Source organism: Anastrepha obliqua, chromosome 3, assembly GCF_027943255.1.
Source record: "Anastrepha obliqua isolate idAnaObli1 chromosome 3, idAnaObli1_1.0, whole genome shotgun sequence".
Lineage (NCBI taxonomy): Eukaryota > Metazoa > Arthropoda > Insecta > Diptera > Tephritidae > Anastrepha > Anastrepha obliqua.
Genome location: NC_072894.1, coordinates 1570044 through 1589486, shown reverse-complemented (window position 1 = coordinate 1589486; position 19443 = coordinate 1570044). Strand labels below are relative to the sequence as shown.

The following is a 19443-nucleotide window of genomic DNA, read 5'->3' as shown; positions in this document are numbered from 1 at the left end:
CTATTTTCACCAGTTTAACACGTTCCCGCCGGCGCTGTTATTCATAGTCTTCGCCCACAGACGGCAATGTTTAAGTCTTTTCGCTCTATCGGAAGTGATTGCAGGTCATAAAACGAAATTTTTTCATAAGGGTAGTCGTTTATGGCATCTCATCTCATAGGTACCGTTTAATAAAGTACCATTGGTGGTACACGCCGCCCCATGAAGCAGACTTGTGCGAGCCACCGGTGGTACGCGCCGGCGTGAACGTGTTAAGTTCCAAAACATCCTTGAACTATTATTTATATTTGCTATATTAATCTATGAAATAAAAACCACATGCAATTAAATATCTGTTATCAACTTAAAAAATTAGCATTTTCCGTATGAACGTGAGGGTACCTATTTATCACTGTAACTCTAACTCCAATTGTGTAAACAAGTAGCCTAAGTGTAAATAGTCTTTGGTTAGCACATAATGGCTTTATTGAAAATTTACTTTATTGAAAAAGTAAAATGGAAGCGTGCAAGTCAGAACAGCTTTCGCTACTGCTGCAATAAATACTCATCCCAAAAAGTGAGAAAAATGGAAGTTGTTATATATTTTTATTTTCTGTGGCATTACAAATTCTTTGTACAAAGATTTTATCTGAGAGGAACCCTAGTGAAGTTTTATGACAAATAATTTTCTAGAACATTTCAACCCACTAGCGATCTTTAAAATGCCGTTTTATTCCAAAACGATGCTTTCATGAGAAAACTAAGTGGGTTAAAATGTTCTACCAAATTATTTTTCATAAAGTTTTACTTATGCACCTTAACAACATATTTCTCTCCGATTTTCTGGTTTTGCTAAAATTTTCAAAGAAAATTTTACTGAGTCTTTTTTCCCTTTGGGTCTGTTTGGTCAGAATCATCAATAAGACGACAATCGCCAGAGTTGTATATGATACATTATAGCCTAGACAGACGGCGGCGTTAATTGGAATTTCTGGCGCTGTTAATTCCGATTAAAATTGTAATATGACAGACGGTTGTTACGCGGATTAATTAACACCTAATTTATTTATTGGATAGTTTTGTCAGTAAAAGATGGATCGCAGGCGACAAATATGGGTATTAGCTGCCCTGATACTAAGAAATAATTATTTATATTGAAAAAAAAAAAATCTTAAATTTCTTCAATTTCTCAAACTGCTCCGAAATATCAAAACAATTAATGTAATTTCAAACGTCCTAGGGCAACTAGCATTGCATTCAATCTTTCTTGTTCTTCTCTTTAAAAGTTTCATTACTTTTAATTCACAATAGGCATTAACTGTCAGTCTTCGGCAAAGTTGCCATCGAAAATTCCCCTAATCCTTTTTAATGATGAGAATTAAGTCTATAATACTTATCAATCCGCATTTGTTGCACGAGATTCCTGAGATAATTCCGATTTAAGTCGTTAATCCCGATTAACGCCACCATCTGACCAGGTTATTACTTATCTTTGGTATTGAATAGTTTGAGCCATAACCAATTAGATTAACTGAAACCAGTTTGGGTGATTTATTTTTTGTATCGTATAAAATATGTCTTAAGCTTAGATTGGGAATTCAAAGAGAAGTCATATGTTCAACGTCTGCTACCACGAGAGTTGAGTGCACGTTACCGTAACTTATCGAATTTATAAATACCGACGGACAATGACTATAAATCGTTCTCCAAAATGTGCGACAAAATGGGACGAAAAGAGGCAAGATTGTGATACAGAAATCATAAAAGAGAAAAGCTGTAATATATTAAACGACTTGCCGTTCGGTCTCTAAAAGACACAATTTTTTTTTTTCTCTAGTTGATCTATATTATTTGAGAAAACTCTTATAAAACTACATTTACCATTAATATTGCCTTTAAAGGGCTATAATGAAAATAGTGGGGCATTTTTCTGTGAAGCATTTTGTCCCAATATTCTTACACGTGTAACTCATTTGGCCTTTATTTTTTTACCATATTTTGAAAAATATTAACTTCGACCCTAAAGAAGGACGCTTAAAATGTTCCACAAAGGTATTCCCCGAAAAAATTCAGTAGGGGTCTTCTCAGACGTAAATAGGGTGCGATAATGGCCAGAGGTACACCATTTGTTTCCGGCAGTATTAAACAGAACTTGCATACATGCATATACATATATAATAAAATTTGTCACAAGTTGGAATGACAATGGTGGTAAATTGAACAAAAAAAAAATTATTCAAAAGCAAAGTGACGTCCAAATAGTCCGCAAACAAAAAAAAATGGTTATCTTTATTTTGCAATACTGCTGCAAATACCTTTATGGGCGTGTTATAAATATATGTATGTACGTGCGTAGTATGATACGCAAAATATAAAAAATAATATTTAAATCTTTCCATTAATAATATAACAAACAAATTCAATTAAAAATTGTTTAATACTCTTAAAAGACTCCAAGAAAACAAGGAGTAACTTTTTATATTTTTTTTTTTTCAAAATTAGTTTTCTTTATACTCGTAAGATACAACTGAAATGTGCTGCTGGAATTTTTTATGTACAGATTTACATAATGACCCTACTGACCCTATGACCCTACTGAAAATTTGCTGAGAATATTTTAACTACCCATAGACTACACAAACATAACCTTTTCCTCCTCACTTTTTGTAGATAGTAGAAAATGCCACACATCTGTTTAGTCACAGTATCACAGAAAACAAAAATGTTACGGCTATTAGTCCGGGAGCCAGGGGTCATTTTGACCTTATCATTTCATGCCGACTGATTTTAATACTGAAGGCAGACGCCATCAAATGGATGACGAAACCAACCGTTAGCTGGTCCAGTAGCGGTGGGTACGTGCGTGGGATGCTGCGAAACGTGTGGAAAAAAAAGTTTAACAACTCATTTAATACCTGCTGGAATTTTTTTTTGTGTATTGTTGACATTTAGTAAAATAAAAAAAAAAGTCAGCTGCGCCGTAGAGGGGGGAAAATACGTCAGCTGAACAGGCGAACTTCTAAAATAAATTAAAAAAGTAAAACTACTTAATGACGACTGAAATTTTTTTAAATAATTTTGGACACATATGAAAATATAATAGTGATGGTCAGCTACGTGTATAGCGGTGGGAAGACCACCAGCCGAAGCATCGAAAATTCCGCGCGCCGCCGAGATGTATGAACGCAATGATATATTCTTGCGTTCATTCATGAAAGCTAAATCACAAGTATAGTCAAGAATTTAACGGTATAAAAACGCAGTCCAAAATCGACACCTGGCTCCCGGACTATATGGCACAGGGCGGAACGAATGCCTCTTTATTGCGCAAAAAAACTCCATTGAAATGCCGATATTTCGGAAAACAAAGAACCGATTATACTGATTTAATGATTTGCCCTACCTTCTCCGTCCGAGAAATCTGCGCTCGGACTAGCACAGGATCAGTAACACAAAATTTTGTAAGAAATTTTAGGTTGAATATATAACGTAGAATATCCATTGAAAGGTAGTTTTATCTTCTATTTGATCAATTTATTTTCAAGTGGGATTAAATATGCATTGTTTTAGGAAAAAAAATAATTTTTTTAATTATTTCTTTTTTTAATAAAAACATAAAGATAATAAATAAATATTTTAACTATGTACTTGTGAAATGATGCTAATCTCGGTTTAATGTTCTCCGAAATATAGGTATTTTAAGATTTTGAAATTTGTTTTCCTCCCCCTGTAGCAACCATATTATTTATTTGCACAATAAATACTACATATACATACATATGCCATTAAAATCAGTCCAAAAGGTAAAGCACCCCCTCATTCCCATTGGCAGCCGGTTCTACGTACCGGAATGACTCGGGTTTTTCCCGACCAAGGGCTGCCGCCCCAGTATACTAGCCCTGTCTAGTGTAACCCATATCATCCCCCGCCTTACGTCACAGGAGCAAACTCCCGCAGCAATCCTGCTCCAAATACTTCTCCTCAGAGCTGGAGTCGAATCCAACCCTGGGCCAGAAGTATTCTACTGCTGCGTCTGCCACAAACGGCTTCACCCGAACTCAACCTCGGTTAGGTGCAACAAGTGCAACGGGTGGAGCCACCTTAAGACCTGCTCGGGTCTTAAGTCACATAGGGAGTGGTCCACACGGTATGTGGCCAAGTGTTGCTCCCGCCAGCAGGCGACAAATGCCTCCACGGCTAACATACCCCCTGATAGGCCGGCACCACCAACCGCCACCACCACAAACACCTCCACGGTGAGGAGCCTATCGGAGCAACACAACTCCCCATCAACCCCTCCCCTTCCTTCCAGCTCCAACCCCAGTGCGGGGACAAACCAGCAGCTCCTGGTCCCCCGCACAGTCTGTTCCGTGTGTCAGGCCGTAATACCTCGGAATCTGGTAACAGTCCAGTGCAATTCCTGCAATGGCTGGTGCCATTTTCGGAGATGTTCCGGCCTGCGCACCACCCGTGAGTGGACAACTGCCTACGTTGCCCCCTGCTGCAGAGCTCTGCACCCACAACCGCCCCCGGAGGCGCGGCCGCCCATCACCATCAGGCCGCAACAGCCACAGTGGATTGCGCAGCAGGCCCAACGCAGACAACACCACGCGTCCCTCACCCCCCGGATTACACTGACCTCGCCGAGAAGTTTCAAGCTTCTCCAACTAAACTGCAACGGACTTATGAGCAAGGTCGACGAGATAGTCGACTTTATGAACCGGCACGGTATCAAGATAGCTGCGGTCCAAGAAACAAAGTTGCACGCTAGGTCATCTCTGATCACCAGGGATGGCTATAACGTGCACAGACGTGATCGCGAGCGAGACAATGGTGGTGGCCTAGCGTTTATAGTCCACCACACTGTGCAGTATCGTCTTATCGATGAAGGAATCGACCCCAGGGACAGCACCTTAGAATGTCAAGGCATAGCTGTCCGGTCAGGCGATTCCGAGCTCGAAATATTTAACATATATATACCCCCTGTCACCTGCTGCCCGGCAGGATATCACCCTGATATAGGTGCGCTCCTCAGAGGTGAAAACCGACTGGTTGTAGGTGACTTTAATGCGCATCACGATCTTTGGCATTCAAGCCTGCCAAATGATCGTAGGGGACAGCAACTGGCAGAGCAGATAGACGACTCGACATTCAGCACAGTGAACGACGACGCCCCCACCAGGGTAGTGGGCAATTGCAGCAGCTCGCCTGACCTAACAATTGCTAGCGCTGGTCTGATAAATAGCATAACGTGGCGACCTATGCTATCGCTTGCATCAGACCACTTGCCCATTATCGTCTCGATCGAGAGACCTGCCGATTTCGTTTCCGCGAATCACCGGTCCTATTTTAACTTTAAAAAAGCTAATTGGGCCGGCTTCACGGAATTTACTGAGGACACCTTCGCCGCTCTTCCCATCCCCACTGATGTGCGCGTAGGCGAACGCGCATTCCGCAAGGTGCTCACAGCTGCTGCGGCTCGCTTCATCCCTGCTGGAAGTTATAAGGACATTCGTCCTCATTTCCCAGCCGAAGCAGCCAGTTTAGCGAACGAGCGTGATCACCTACGCCAGGCCGATCCCGGGGATCCCCGCATAAGGGATCTCAATTTGGAGATCCGGCAACTGGTAAACCAGCATAAGCGGACCAAATGGGTTGAGCACCTGAAGACCTGCAACCTCACCTCTGGGGTGAGTAAGCTCTGGTCCACCGTTAGGTCTCTGTCAAACCCGACGAAGCACAACGACAAGGTGGCCATCACCTTCAACGGTTGCACTTCGTCGGACCCGAAGCGATGCGCGAGCTATTTTAGCCGGCTTTTTATATTGCATCCTCCGGGCGACAGAACCAAGCGTCGTGCTACCAGAAGGCTGCACAAACTGAAGAACAACAGTGCGCCACTTACTTTCTCCAGTGATGAGGTTCAGGGGGCCATCAAGAGTTCGAAATCATCGAAAGCCATTGGCCCTGACGGCTTAAACGCGCTGATGCTGAAGCATCTGGGACCCCTGGGAGTAGGATTTCTCACAAGGGTTTTCAATCTGTCCATGGCCACTCTCATCATCCCTGAAAAGTGGAAAGCAGGGAGAGTGGTCCCACTACTGAAACCTGGGAAACCCGCCAACCAAGGGGAGTCTTATCGGCCGATAACTCTCCTTTCCCCAGTAGTGAAGACACTTGAAGCCCTCCTACTCCCACTCTTTACGAAACACCTGGCCCCAGCCCCACATCAGCACGGTTTCCGACGAGTGCACAGCACCACCACTGCACTCACCGCCATAAACGCCCAGATAAATCGCGGGCTTAACCAAAACCGCCCCTGCGAGAGGACTGTCCTAGTAGCGTTGGACTTGAAAAAGGCTTTCGACACAGTCAGCCACTCCACGCTACTAGATGACATTTATCAGTCGACACTCCCGCCAGGGCTGAAGAGGTGGTCCGCGAACTACCTGAGCGGTCGGCACTCGTCAGTGATTTTTCGAGATCAAATGTCAAAGCAGAGGAAGATTAAGCAAGGCGTACCGCAGGGTGGTGTCCTTTCACCCTTGCTTTTTAACTTCTACATCTCGAAGCTCCCCCAACCACCAGCGGGAGTTTCCCTGATCTCATACGCTGACGATTGCTCGATAATGGCGTCGGGCAATGACATCGATGGCCTGTGTTCCAAAGTGAACGTCTACCTCACCGACCTTTCTCGCTTTTTCACTGCGAGGAATCTACAACTTTCCCCCACCAAGTCCACGGCGACCCTTTTCACCACCTGGACAAAGGAGGTCAAGCTGCCCCTTAAGGTAAAAGTCGACGACACACCAATTCCGACTGTGAATAACCCCAAAATTTTGGGTGTAACCTTCGACAGCTTGCTCTCCTTCTCTGCGCATACAACCGCAATTGCCACTAAAGTCCAAAATCGCAACAAGGTCCTCAAATCGCTGGCCGGCAGCACTTGGGGCAAAGACAAAGAACTGTTGCTTTCGACATTTAAGGCAATTGGCCGGCCGGTTCTCAACTATGCTGCGCCTGTCTGGTCGCCTGGAACTAGTGATTCGCAGTGGACTAAGCTACAGACCTGTCAAAATACCGCCATTCGGACAGCGACCGGGTGCCTCCTGATGTCACCTATACAACATCTTCACAACGAGGCACAAATGCTCCCAGTTGCGGAGCACAATAAATTGCTCAGCAAGCAGTTCCTGCTCGGATGTTACCGCAGGTCTCATCCCTGCAGACACCTGCTTGAGCCCGAGCCGCCTCCCAGGCACGTCAGGAGACACCTCTTTGACTACGCTGGCGATATCCAGGACAAGACCGACCGTAACCTACTGGACCGGACAGTATTTCGACAGTCTATAAACGACATTCACCGGGAGACCGTTACCACCTTCTTAAACTCCCGTCTTGTGAATGCCGTAATTGGAGTCCAACCACCACCCATCGCAGATGAAGAGCTCCAGCTTCCCCGCGAGACCCGTGTAACATTGGCACAACTACGTTCTGGATACTGTAGCAGGTTAAACTCCTACTTATCCAGAATCGACCCCGACATACCAAACACATGTCCGGCATGCGAAGGTACCCCGCACGACACTAACCACCTCTTCACATGCCCCCTCAAACCGACTCATCTAACCCCCCTCTCCCTCTGGACCCAACCCGTCGAAACAGCATGTTTCCTGGGCCTACCCCTAGATGAGCCAGACGACGACGAACGATGATATGACTACACTGACAGGGTTACCTATGCTGTTAACAACAACAACAACAACAACCCGGGGTGAGGGAATCGCTACTCTGCGCATATGGCAATTTAAATATACACAGACTCTTAAAGACAATATTAATGGTAAATGTAGTTTTCTAAAATAATTTCATCAACTTGAGACTAATTAGGAAAAATTCAATACAATAAAAAATTGAGACGTTTAGAGACAAAACTGCAAGTGGTCAAATATTCTAAAGCTTTTCCTCTTTCATTATTGCAATGCTGCACTCTTGTCTTTTTTTAATTGTTGCTGTGTTCAGTTTAAGCTGTCTGTAATCAGAACATTATTGTTAATTTAGCACATCACAGTTTTCACTCCTTTAATACCAATTTTTCTTTATTTAAGTAAAACATTATCCGACAATACAAGGAAGGTTGGAGGCTTTGATTTTTATACTTCTCGTTGGGGATGTTATCATTATTGGGGTTTAACAACTTCGACTGAGTTAAAATTATAAATTAGATAGACTGCTCTTGTCGTCTGCTTTGTTTATTTATTTTTTTTTGTTTCATGAAAATAAATCAGGAACAGGATTTTACATCAATTTGTTCAACCTTTGGTGCTTGCGCTGAGATTTTTATTTCAGCAACCATTTATTTGTCATTCGCCAGCCGGTTATTGAAATACTCGTACACATACGCATAAGGCATACGCGTCTTATTGTCAGTATGATTCGGAGCTAACACGTATACCACTCTCTAATTGTACGAAGCGTATAAAAAAAAGTTAAAGCTCCACAAAAGCATTCCAGAAAAAACCGAACACAAACGAAGAGAGTGTTAAGGTACATACATATATCGAAGTAAACAAAAACAGCTGCCGATTTTATTGCTTATGCTGCGTATTTACTTTCTGCTTTCTTCTGTTTCCTATCCCAATTGCCTTTTGACTTTTCTGTTGCTATCTTTACACAAATCGCTAATTTGGTAGAATATCTCTTTCTGCCTTATGCGGCTTGTAATTTTTAAAACCTGGTTTACTAATTTTTACTTGGCCTTAAAAAACAGACGACGTGAATCTGCAAATATTTAACGCCATGGCTGACATTGGAGTTAATTATGGGTGTATGCGTGTATAAATATATGTATGCACTTCTAATTAGGCTTCTAAAGAAGCCTTGTTAGTACCGATAACTGAGAAACTGTTAATAATAAATAGAAGAATAACGGTGAAAATACAGTAAATCTAAATTTATCTTAATTATTTTGCATTTTCGTTAAGAAGTAATTTGTCTACCAAATCAGAATACAATCTCTATATTTCAGATGAAACTTATTTATGTATATAGATTTAACCAATTCTCATAATTAAAATGACAAGTTTCAAAACGGTGTGAGCGGTGAAACCAAATTTATTTTCTCTAAAAATGGTTTGGTTGGCTAAAACGAAGTGAAAGGTCAAACATTTGGCAGCAGGTTATGCTCAAAATATTACTATATATTTTCTCTACTTATTTGCGTTCCAAAATTGCATAAAGCCCCTTCGTTCTATAGTTTAAGTACAACAAAATTCCCTTCACAAAATTTGTATATTTCACTTTTGTGCGTAAAAATTTTGGTAAAATTTTTAAATTTTTTATGTCAAACAGAGCAACGCAATTAAACTCCATAAAATGTCGCGCACACATGCAACTGTTCCAGTCTAAAGGCGAAGAAAAAAGTTAAACCTTGATCGTTACCGCGTCCGAACACCGCGGAAAGACCGAATTAACCACTGGAAGCACAAATTTTGCAATGCAAATTTAATTTTTCAAACTTTGCTCTATTTTTTTAGCACATTTACTATTTTCCCAAATAAAAATATATTTATTTACATTATTCAGTTTGCTGATGTTTGCCTCGCGTGACTGCTTCACTGCGTCTTCGTCGAAAAACTTTTCCTCTGATTTTTCACAGCTGCCTTTTGGGTGTAGTTGTCTCTTTCGCGCTTCTGTTGTTTACATTGCAAAGCAACTTGAAGCAGAGAACGTAGATTGAAGGGAATCGTTCCTGATTTCCAACGGAGTTGCCAGCATTAAAAGAAGACGAAAAGAAATATGAAAATTATATATAGCGCCATCTAGTCGTGAAGTAATTGAATAAGCGAATAATTGCTTAAGGTGCACACAGAGAACGTTCATCATGTAATCTGCATTGTCTAAATTGAATTCTCCTTGTGCATATTTTGCTAGTGTCTACAATTTGTGGTGTGGGGTTTGATATTGTTCTACTGTTGAATATTATTTCATAACAGAAAGGCTCTCGGAGGTTTGCTATTGCCTTTGGAGCGGAAACTGTCTCTATCGTCTGATGTTTCTTGCCAATTCAATACAATATATAGGAAGGAGTAATTTGACTTGAACTAACTAGTTATTATTAGCTTAAAAATCGCGCAAGCTTTAATAAAACAACAGCGCGATAATTGGAATGATTTAAAAAAAATCATTTTATTTATTTAGTTCAACTTGTCAAGCAAATCGTAAATTCTTCATTCTTGCTAACAAAATAAATTCGAATATTTTCAACAAATTTTAAAAATAAGTACATATACGTATGAATGAATGTACTAGTATGTACATATGTATTTAAAAAATTCTTTTAATTTACATATACCAATATACTTATATAAATTTAGCTCTTATAAGCGCAGTGTTGCACCCAAAGGGAAACTTTATTTATCCCACTAAGGAAAAAGGATAAAATTTCAATGGGCAGCTCATTTAGTAAAGAAATTGGAAATATTTCCACACCAATTTCGAGTGCAACAATGCGTTTATAAATATTAAAAAGATAATTTGAGTAATAAATGGGCAATAGAAAACTTTAAATATTTAAAGAACTCAAGTCATAGTCGGTAGGTCTAATCATACATAAATATACATATACATACATGCATGCATATAAATAATTAGCACTTGATTAAGAGGAAACAAATTTTAATTATTTACTTCTGCAGTTGCTCTCCGAAAGATCCTTTTTTTATTTTTAATTCATTCTTTTCCATTTAACAATAAACCAATAAGAAACCAATTTTTTTTATCCTCTCATCAAGCCTGCTGCCAAGAGGATCCTACTATAAGAATAAGTTAATATAAAATTATAAGATGTATAGGTGCGAGTTTCAAAAATCTCATTATGAGTTAAAATTGCTTCGAAATAGTGATAGAAATAGGTACTGCCTATGTTGGCTGACGTTTCACTACTTTCCTAGAGAATGTTTAGACGATTTTTATAAGCAAGTACATTTTGGATAATATTTTAAGTAAGATCCTCAGTGAATCAGGAAGAGAAATAGATTGATAAATAATTTCCACATCGCATGCTTGAAATGTTAGCACCCTGGGAGGGAGGCATATATATTGAAAAAATATGGATGAATAATGTATACGTATATAAGTACATATATTTATACCCGTTTGGCGATATTTTAGTAACTTTCCTTATTTTATTTACTTCTTTCTTACCTTTATGCAATTCTCACGTATTTTGTTTTTTGTTACAATACTTAAATTACACACATTTCCTTATAATTATGTTAGTGACTTTGAAAGCGGCGAGACCACCAACTTTTTCGCAAGAAAAATAAATAAATGAAAAGAATTTAATCCTTCGAATATGGTAACTTTTTAAAGTTCACATAAGTCTCGAAAAGTCTAAGTTACGACGTCACTATAGTCACAATAATCATATAAGTAATTACAATCTAATTAAGTCTACGATAAAAGAAAAGACAACGAATTATTTCGATACATAAGTAGGTTTTAAAAATTGATTTAGGAAAACTTTTGTATGAGAGATGCACCCATATGCACATACATGGCAATAAATGTATACATGTACGTACATAGGGGTACATAATCGTATAATCGATAAACGGCCCGGGGTTATCACTGCTACCGCAATTACCACGAAAGTCTTTCACAAATTTGAATATTTAAACAAAATTTCACATTTGAATTACATTCAATTTTTTCTTGACGTACCAACTATACAAATATTTAATAACATATCTGTATATTCGATATACACATACATACGACTTACATAATGCGCACTATTCGCTTCAAATCATAGCGATTTCAAAAATATTTCACCATATTTGAATAGTGCATTTTGCAAAAAATCAAAACAAAAAGGGCAACAACAAGGGATCATAGCTCGAATGAAAATTGATGAAAAGTAAACCAATTGTGAAAATTAATTTAACCGTTCATACTGTGGAAAATCTAACGACTCTAGTCATCTGGGTCCAATCCGATTAGTTCTGCTTGCAGACGGCCCTTAGTCTTACAGCAAATAGTTAAACAAAATACTCTAAGTGCGATGCGAAATTGCGGTGACATACTGGTCATAATAATGATTTTCCAAAATGAATTCAACACGCCAATCCAGACGACCAGAAAATTGATAAGAGTACTTTGGATAACATCACCGGTCACCACTTCGTAGAAGCGCAACGCCATCCACGGCAACCACGACATCCAGAATGCAAACACTAATACGAATGACATCATATGACTAGGATTCGATAAATTTTCAGCTAATGCGGTTGCATATTCTTTGTCATGTATGGGTTCACCCGATTTAAGTTTTCGCATCATTACAAAAATGTAACCATAATTATGTACTATTGATATAACGCTAGGACCTAAAACTAAAATCGCCAGTGTTGCACTGTATGCCGCCATATTACCCCAGTCCAGCATACAAATGTGTGTCACATTGTTCGTAATGGGCTTCGTGTAGCCCAATATTGGTGGGCAGCATAGCAACGCGGCCGAAATCCAGGTAAATACCATCCAGCATTGACATCTGTAAACATTAAAAGAAAACATAATTATTGTCCTGAGCGAACATTGAACTTTCCTTCTGCATGATAACCTGGTTTTTGTTTGTACAGTCTCATAGCGTAGTGGCTTTCGGACGGCCAAATAGCGGTCCACCGAGATCCACATAAATGTATATACGGAGACGGCCCATAGAGTCACCTCCAGGTAGCCGGTGAAGCGGCATACGATGTCGCCATACATCCATTCTCCGGTCAACGCTGGATATACTGAGAAGGGCACAACCAATAATCCGCATAGCAGATCCGCCACTGCCAGCGAGAGAAGGTAATAATTGATGACCTCTGTGGGACCTAAACGGAATGTACATGTCGGGTATTTAGTAATATTATAGATGTTAAATGGAGTCTGTGTTCACAACAAGCAGAATAAAAATATACAAGAATAAATAAAAATTAAACAAAGAAGCATCGTTAACCGCCGATTAGACAAGTATTCGTAAATTATTATCATTAATTCTCGCTGACAAACTGAATTAGCAAATTAGGCATGACTGAAGTTTCGTATCAGAACTATGTATAAATTGATACGATTTCCATACCGAAAGCGGCTGCTGATCTAATTAATACTCAAATGATCGAAAGAAATTCTTGGCTTGAAATGAGTACCTGCATAAAATTGGTTTGAATACTTGAAGGGACGAATATTTCTAGGCGTAGTATTGATGTGATTCACACATACATGCACATGTACATGCATATCAAGGTAATTAAAATTCAAAATGTTGTGCCCGACGATTTTCTTCGGATTCCCTCGAAGCTTTTTTGTTTAGCAATTACCTCATGTGAACATTTAACCTCAAGAAATACACGAACGCGCAGCATATAGAAACTGAGGAAATTAACTACTGGAACGGAATTGTTTTTGAAAATGCCTCAAGAACAAGTCATGAACTGAGAGACGAGATTCGGCGCACGATTAATGAAAGCGAGCCGCAGACTACATTTAAATATCATCAAACATTTCGTCAAAAATAAAAATGCCAAGAGGAAGCTCTTTAGGGAATTTTGTGCTATACATTTTTTTATTGCAATATGAGCATTATTCATTAATGGGTCACCTTGTGTTATTTAAGAATCTGTAAGCAAAAACTGAAAACTGTAAAATCCGTTAAAGATCTGATTTTCAAGTTTCAATTCTTAAATTTTCTTTACTTAAGGGGGTAGTATGGTATTTTTTTTTTCATTTTGTTTTTTTTTTTTTTTTTTTAAATTATTCTATAACATCTTAAGATTATTGTGTGAAAGTTTGAAGTGCATTAGAGTAAAATTGACAAAGACACAAAGGATTAAGTATCTACCTCTCCAACCGGATTTCACGCTGCCAAAATAGCTACCTAATCTTTAAACGCGTTTTTCTCACACTTGCCTTTTTTACGGTCGGTGTCCACTGTAGATTCATATCTACTGCACCGATTCTTTTCAAATTTGGTTTTTTTGTTTCTTTACTTTATTCACGAGGTAATGACGTCGATTTTTTTTTTTTTTAATTTTGTCATATTTTAAAACAACAAAGTTTTCAAGTTTTTTTTATGAAAAATCGGTGTTTTGACTTCAAAGCGCTTTAAAAAATTAAAAAAAAAAAAAAAAAAAATTCGACGTTGTTACCTGCGAAACTTTATTAGCTGATGAAATCAATTTTTTTTTTTGATTTTAGTTGATCCAGTAATGAGTTCTGAGGGACACCGCAATAAAACTTTTTTATGAGACGTCCGCGAAGATTCGCTGCCACCAACTCATTTAAATATGACTTTATAATGAAGTAATTTTAAAATTTTGAATAAATCAACTGTGTCGACAAAAAAAATTTCGAAAAATATGCTTGTTTTACACCGAATTAACCATACTACCCCCTTAATTCGAGTTGCTCTCCCACTTAAGTGCTTGGTGTTTTTTATATTAAAAAGCATACAGTAAGTTAATCAAAAATATTTCATGTTGTCCCGGCTTGAAAAGCTATTTTTTTTTAATTTTTTTGCCATATGGGAAAGAACAGCTCTTCTCTGCTGCTAGCAAACATTTCTTTATAGGAAATATATTGTTAGTGTTATTACCGCTACGATAATTAAAAAAGTCAAAACAAATTTTTGAATTACATATGCAGGTAACTGGGAGTCCCATGCCTCTATGGGTCTATTTACTCCTGGAGGTCTATTGGTGCTGACCTTGTGACCAGTTAAAGGTATGGAAATGTATCGATATGGAGCTCTTTATCTATTGTAATAAAGAATTTTATCTATGTATTTTTGTGACGAGAAATGAGAAAATTGGTAAAGTTTGGTAAATTGTTTATGCAATAATTTTTCACACAACAAAATAAAAGCTAATCTAATTGCTCTTCTAAACTACAACAAAAAATAGTATTGTTATCTCATGCATCGGCAGGTTGTTGTACCTTCTTCCACATTTATTTACGTAGCATCCTGGTATAATTCTGTACACATATTTCTCATATTTGCATACAATGCACATATGTTTTTTCATTTGCTTTATTATAGTTTCTCAAATACATATATACATACATATATACACGTAGAAATCAAGGAATCATTCTATATTCACAAGGGCTCACCTTTGAAATTCGCGTAAGTGGCTATGATGAGGAGATTCGAAATGACTATGGCGACGCCAAGAATGGAGATGAGTACGGCTTTGGTAAGTGCCTCCAATTTGGAATTATCCTGCAGGTAACTCATTTCCTGCATTTTTGATTATCCTGCAAAAGGAAAAGCAAAACGTCAACACACCATTTCACTAAAAAATAATATTAAGCATTACTCCCTTTACAAATTATAAAGCATTCAAGACCAAATAGAATGCCATATGAGAGAAACATACCAGGCGGTCTCTCATATCTAAACATTTAGTATGGATACTTTTTATTTATTCGAAAGGAAATGTTCAATTTTAAATTTAATTTGACACCAGCTCTAACAAATTTTCTAGTTTTAAACTTAGGCAAACTTATATAAAAATGTGTACATGAACATACAAAATACGCAATTTTCAACTAAGCCGTAATTTTTATGCCAATGGCGCGATACCCAAACTCAAGAACAGCTTGCAGAGGCATTAAACATAGCTCGTATGATGTTTAGAATTTCGTAGAATTTGGATTTTTTTTTGATAAAATAAACCAGGAACTCAGGTGCGCAACTAATTCAAGTTTGGGAAAAAGAAATCTATTATTTTTATTTTTTATTTTGCGCAAATGGTTTTATGGTTAGTTGGTTTCGCTTATTTCTGTGATTTTATGGACATTTTCTTTAACATCAACCATGCTGAACAGAATCGACGAAACCAAAATTGCACGCAATGAACTGTTACAGTGGCACCATTGACAATTTCAACGGCCTGGCTTGCATTTTCGCTTTATCAAAGAAAAACTGTAAAAGGTATCAAATTCTCTTTGCTGACTTTCATTGTTAACATAACTGTAACTCCCAACTGCATGGAACAAACAAAAAATAGCAAACGAATTTTCGTAGTGTGAAATGTCACCTTGACAACGAGCATAAACTTTAAATTGTTTGATCGATATTTTACGAGTTATTAATCACTGCAGCCACCTACCGAGGAATTAATGCATTTCTTTTTCTCCAAGCTGATATTAGCATATAAATTAAGTGTTTAAAGTTTATATATTGGGTATGGGAATAAGTTTCCTTCCTTCGTAGCTAAAGTTACGAATTAGTTAAACAATTAAATACTGCATGTTGTTGTTATGTGAAGTATGAGCCATTGGAAGCTACAACTTTACTCCATCTTTCAGGCAGTAAATGGATTCCTCTGACGAAATGATCGCCAGTCGGTAATGATCGCCAGTGATGGTTTCAGATGGTTTAAGGAGTCCGTAATAGATGACACCCTTCTGATCTCACCAACATAACCTTTGAAGCATGCATTTTTTTTCGCTGTCGATGGACCTGGTTCACCTGCAGGCTACAACTTTTTCGACGCTTAAGGTTATCATAATAGATCCATTTTTCATCGCCAGTGACAATGCGATGCAGAAAACCTTTTCTTTTCTGCCGTTCAAGAAGCATCTCACACGTCACCAAAAGTCTCTCGAAATCCCTCTCCTTCAATTGATGTGGCATCCAGTTACGTGCTTTCTGGACCATTCCCACCGCGTGCAAACGTTTACCGATGGTTGATCTGTCAACATCCAACTCTTTAGATATATCATCAAGGGTTCGACATGCGTCTTCATCCAATAATTGTTAGTTGAGTATCTTCGAATTTTTTCGGTGTCCCTTCGCGATCTCAATCACTCACGTCGAAATTGCCGCTTTGAAAGCGTCCAAAGCACTCTTTACAAGTTATATTTGATGGAGCGTGATTATCCTAAATATTGATCAATATGCGACACGTTCCAGCTGCACTTTTCTGTAAAAGGTAATAATGAAGAATGACTTCCCGCAAATGCTCTTTTTTCGAGACGAACGTAGACATTTGACATTGACGTCAGATAAAAAAGGATCGTTACGCATCAAACGAATGTCATCTACTATGCACCTTCAAATCACCAGTATATTACTAGAGTGAATACAAAAATAGTATCAGCAGCGACAGCTCTTTTACGAGGGCGGAATCTTATTCCCATACCCAATATATCTATGAACATGTGCACACGTGTCCTATACCGCTAGCTGCATAATATGCAATAGTGGAATTTAGTTCTACTGTACTTCGCGCAAATGAATACAGCTAAAAATAAATAAATAAAAATTAAATTGGCAGCTAAACCAAAATGAAAATAACGACATATTTCTCACTTCTATCGCCAACCCAGTGTGATTAGCAGTATTCACGGCGTCGCCCGTTAGATTAATTAGAATAATTAACAAAAATGGGATGAAGTATTCAAAGCATCGTTTGGCGGTTGCCCGTAGCTTCTTAAAGGATTTGACTTGCGGTCAAACCAAAATGAAACGTACAAAGTTACAGGAGTAATTTTCATTCACTTGAAAACTAATCATATATTTAAGTTCTGAGCTTGGTCTGTATGCCTTTTGACCTTTGCAGGAAAGCATAGCTTTTTCAGCTTTCTCTCAAATTGTTCCAGCTCTATTTGGGTCAACAGACAACTTTTTATGATCGCCTTCAAGATAAATGAGAGTAAAAGCTAACCTTGCATTCACTCATGACGCTTTCATTACGAATTTCAGTTGTTAGCAGTCCAACGGTGCTTCGGCACGGCAATTCACTTAGTTAAGACGGTGCAGTCATTAGTCTTACGATTGTGGTGATGTGCCTGAATTCTTGCGTCAGTTGCTTTGGCTGGGTGTGAGGGGCTTAGTATGCGCTTCGACGTCCTTCGAACCTCAGTGCAAAAGGCGGGTTATCGGCACGCGAAGGTCGTTGTTCGTCCGCCGTCTTAGCGTATTGCAAATCTACATTTAGGCGCTCGTTAAAATTTCGAAGGGCAAAGTGCTACCCTTAAAATGAAGCCTGTTTGGACAATAGCCAAATCCGGCTGCACTTGGCAAACTATGCACACACATCAACCTACATTCATATTAATGCACACAAAGGCATACCTGTGTACGTACATATGTGCTTGTAGATTATTGCTAGAGGTAAGGATATTTGGACAAGTTAGTTGCGTGAATGCGCTTTTTAGCGGCGGAGAGGGTTAAGGTTGAGGATAAATATGGGAAAAACTTTACTTTTCACGTGTTTCGTTTTTTTTAGTGAATTGGCGTATTTATTTATCCTTTGTGTTTGTTTATTTGTTTGTTTTGCTTGTCGTTTTGGTTACAATTGCATATGTTATTGTATTTTTACACGATTTCTCTACTTGTTGTTGTGATTGGCTTTCAGCGCAGCTTGTGGCGTGTTTTATTAATTTCTTGAAGCTCGATGAAATTATTTTTTCTATTTTGTTAACTCTATTTATGTAAATTATTTCTATTTTTATGTCGCTATTAAAATATTTAGGGATATACGGATTCGTATTTCTTGGTAGTAAATTTAAAAACGTTACTATTTGCATTTACGTAATATATAACCTTATGTCTATTAATTATTTTATATTTAAATGTAATATCTGATTTTTATTCGTAGTTCACAACACTTTGTTAAAGAGTATAAGTTTCCTTTAAGCTGTCCAATATATTTTATATTTATTTAAAAAGCGAATACCGAACGTTTTTCACTTTAAACAAATTTTTGTTGTTTGGTTTTTTCTTGATTGCTGATTGAATTTTCGTATTATTATTAAATATTTATAAATGTTAGTAGGCTCGAAAATGTTCTGGAAAATTTCAGTTATGGTCGTAAATATTTTATGATTTTTTATTATTTGTGTAATTGTGTATTTGCATGCAAAAATTGCCGAAAATTAATTAAAATTCTGAACTATTCGCTAGACTTTAGGACCGTTACTGGCACAGTTAATTAATTGTCCGTGACTTGGAAATGGCGGGCTAATAAAATGTCTTAACTTTAATTTTACGCAATTTGGTAATGGAAGAATTCGATTTGTTGCTTTTTTGGAGCAAACTTTTCAATTGAAATTATAATTAATAGGCCAACGTTTATTTTTGGTTATATATATCTATGTCTGTACATAACTATATAATTTAGAACGTTTGTATAGAGAGCACAGCACCTAAATATTTCTTCTTGTTGTTGTTCTTTGTTTTATATATATTTGTTTTTATTCAGCATTACATTACACATTTATTTTGGTTCTCGTAAATATCTCATTGCTGTTGGGGGGTTTTAATATCGTTTAGCATTTTTATCGGTAATTGCATTTCATTATTGCTTAGTTTTTTTAATCAAAACTTCAACACGTTTGCCCTCTCGCAGTTTTTGTGCCTGAAGCGCCTGCATTAATGAACCGCAGAAATTATGCAGATGCTTTGCA

The 19443-nt window shown here is 38.0% G+C and overlaps 2 protein-coding genes across 15 annotated transcripts in view; both read right to left on the bottom strand.

The window, feature by feature from the left end:
• Positions 1-9664, bottom strand: part of LOC129241991 (PAN2-PAN3 deadenylation complex subunit PAN3) — a 43545-nt gene extending 33881 nt beyond the window's left edge. For 3 of the 13 annotated variants that reach the window (XM_054878536.1, XM_054878539.1, XM_054878542.1), the window contains exon 1: positions 9409-9547. The gene's annotated coding sequence lies outside the window, so the exon portion shown is untranslated. The other 10 variants (XM_054878540.1, XM_054878543.1, XM_054878545.1 and 7 more) reach the window with 6 other exon arrangements.
• Positions 9665-10138: 474 nt separating this feature from the next.
• LOC129241390 (beta-2 adrenergic receptor) lies at positions 10139-19427 on the bottom strand. Of its 2 annotated transcripts, none has more exons than XM_054877677.1 (4): positions 17700-19427; positions 15139-15282; positions 12602-12860; positions 10139-12532 (listed from the first exon to the last, which is right to left on the bottom strand). In XM_054877677.1, exons 2-4 carry the CDS (start codon positions 15269-15271, stop codon positions 11956-11958), a joined length of 969 nt encoding a protein of 322 aa, XP_054733652.1. In that variant the 5' UTR covers positions 15272-15282; positions 17700-19427; the 3' UTR covers positions 10139-11955. The 2 variants fall into 2 exon arrangements, with proteins under 2 accessions (XP_054733652.1, XP_054733653.1); XM_054877678.1 differs by lacking the exon at positions 17700-19427 and adding an exon at positions 17345-17649.
• Positions 19428-19443: the final 16 nt, after the last annotated feature.

Coding starts and splice junctions, on each gene's coding strand:
- LOC129241390 (XM_054877677.1), bottom strand. CDS start 15,271: ATGCAGGAAATGAGTTACCTGCAGGATAATTCCAAATTGGAGGCACTT. Junction 12,861..15,138: donor CACTTACGCGAATTTCAAAG/GTGAGCCCTTGT, acceptor CATTCCGTTTAG/GTCCCACAGAGGTCATCAAT. Junction 12,533..12,601: donor ACTGTACAAACAAAAACCAG/GTTATCATGCAG, acceptor TAATGTTTACAG/ATGTCAATGCTGGATGGTAT.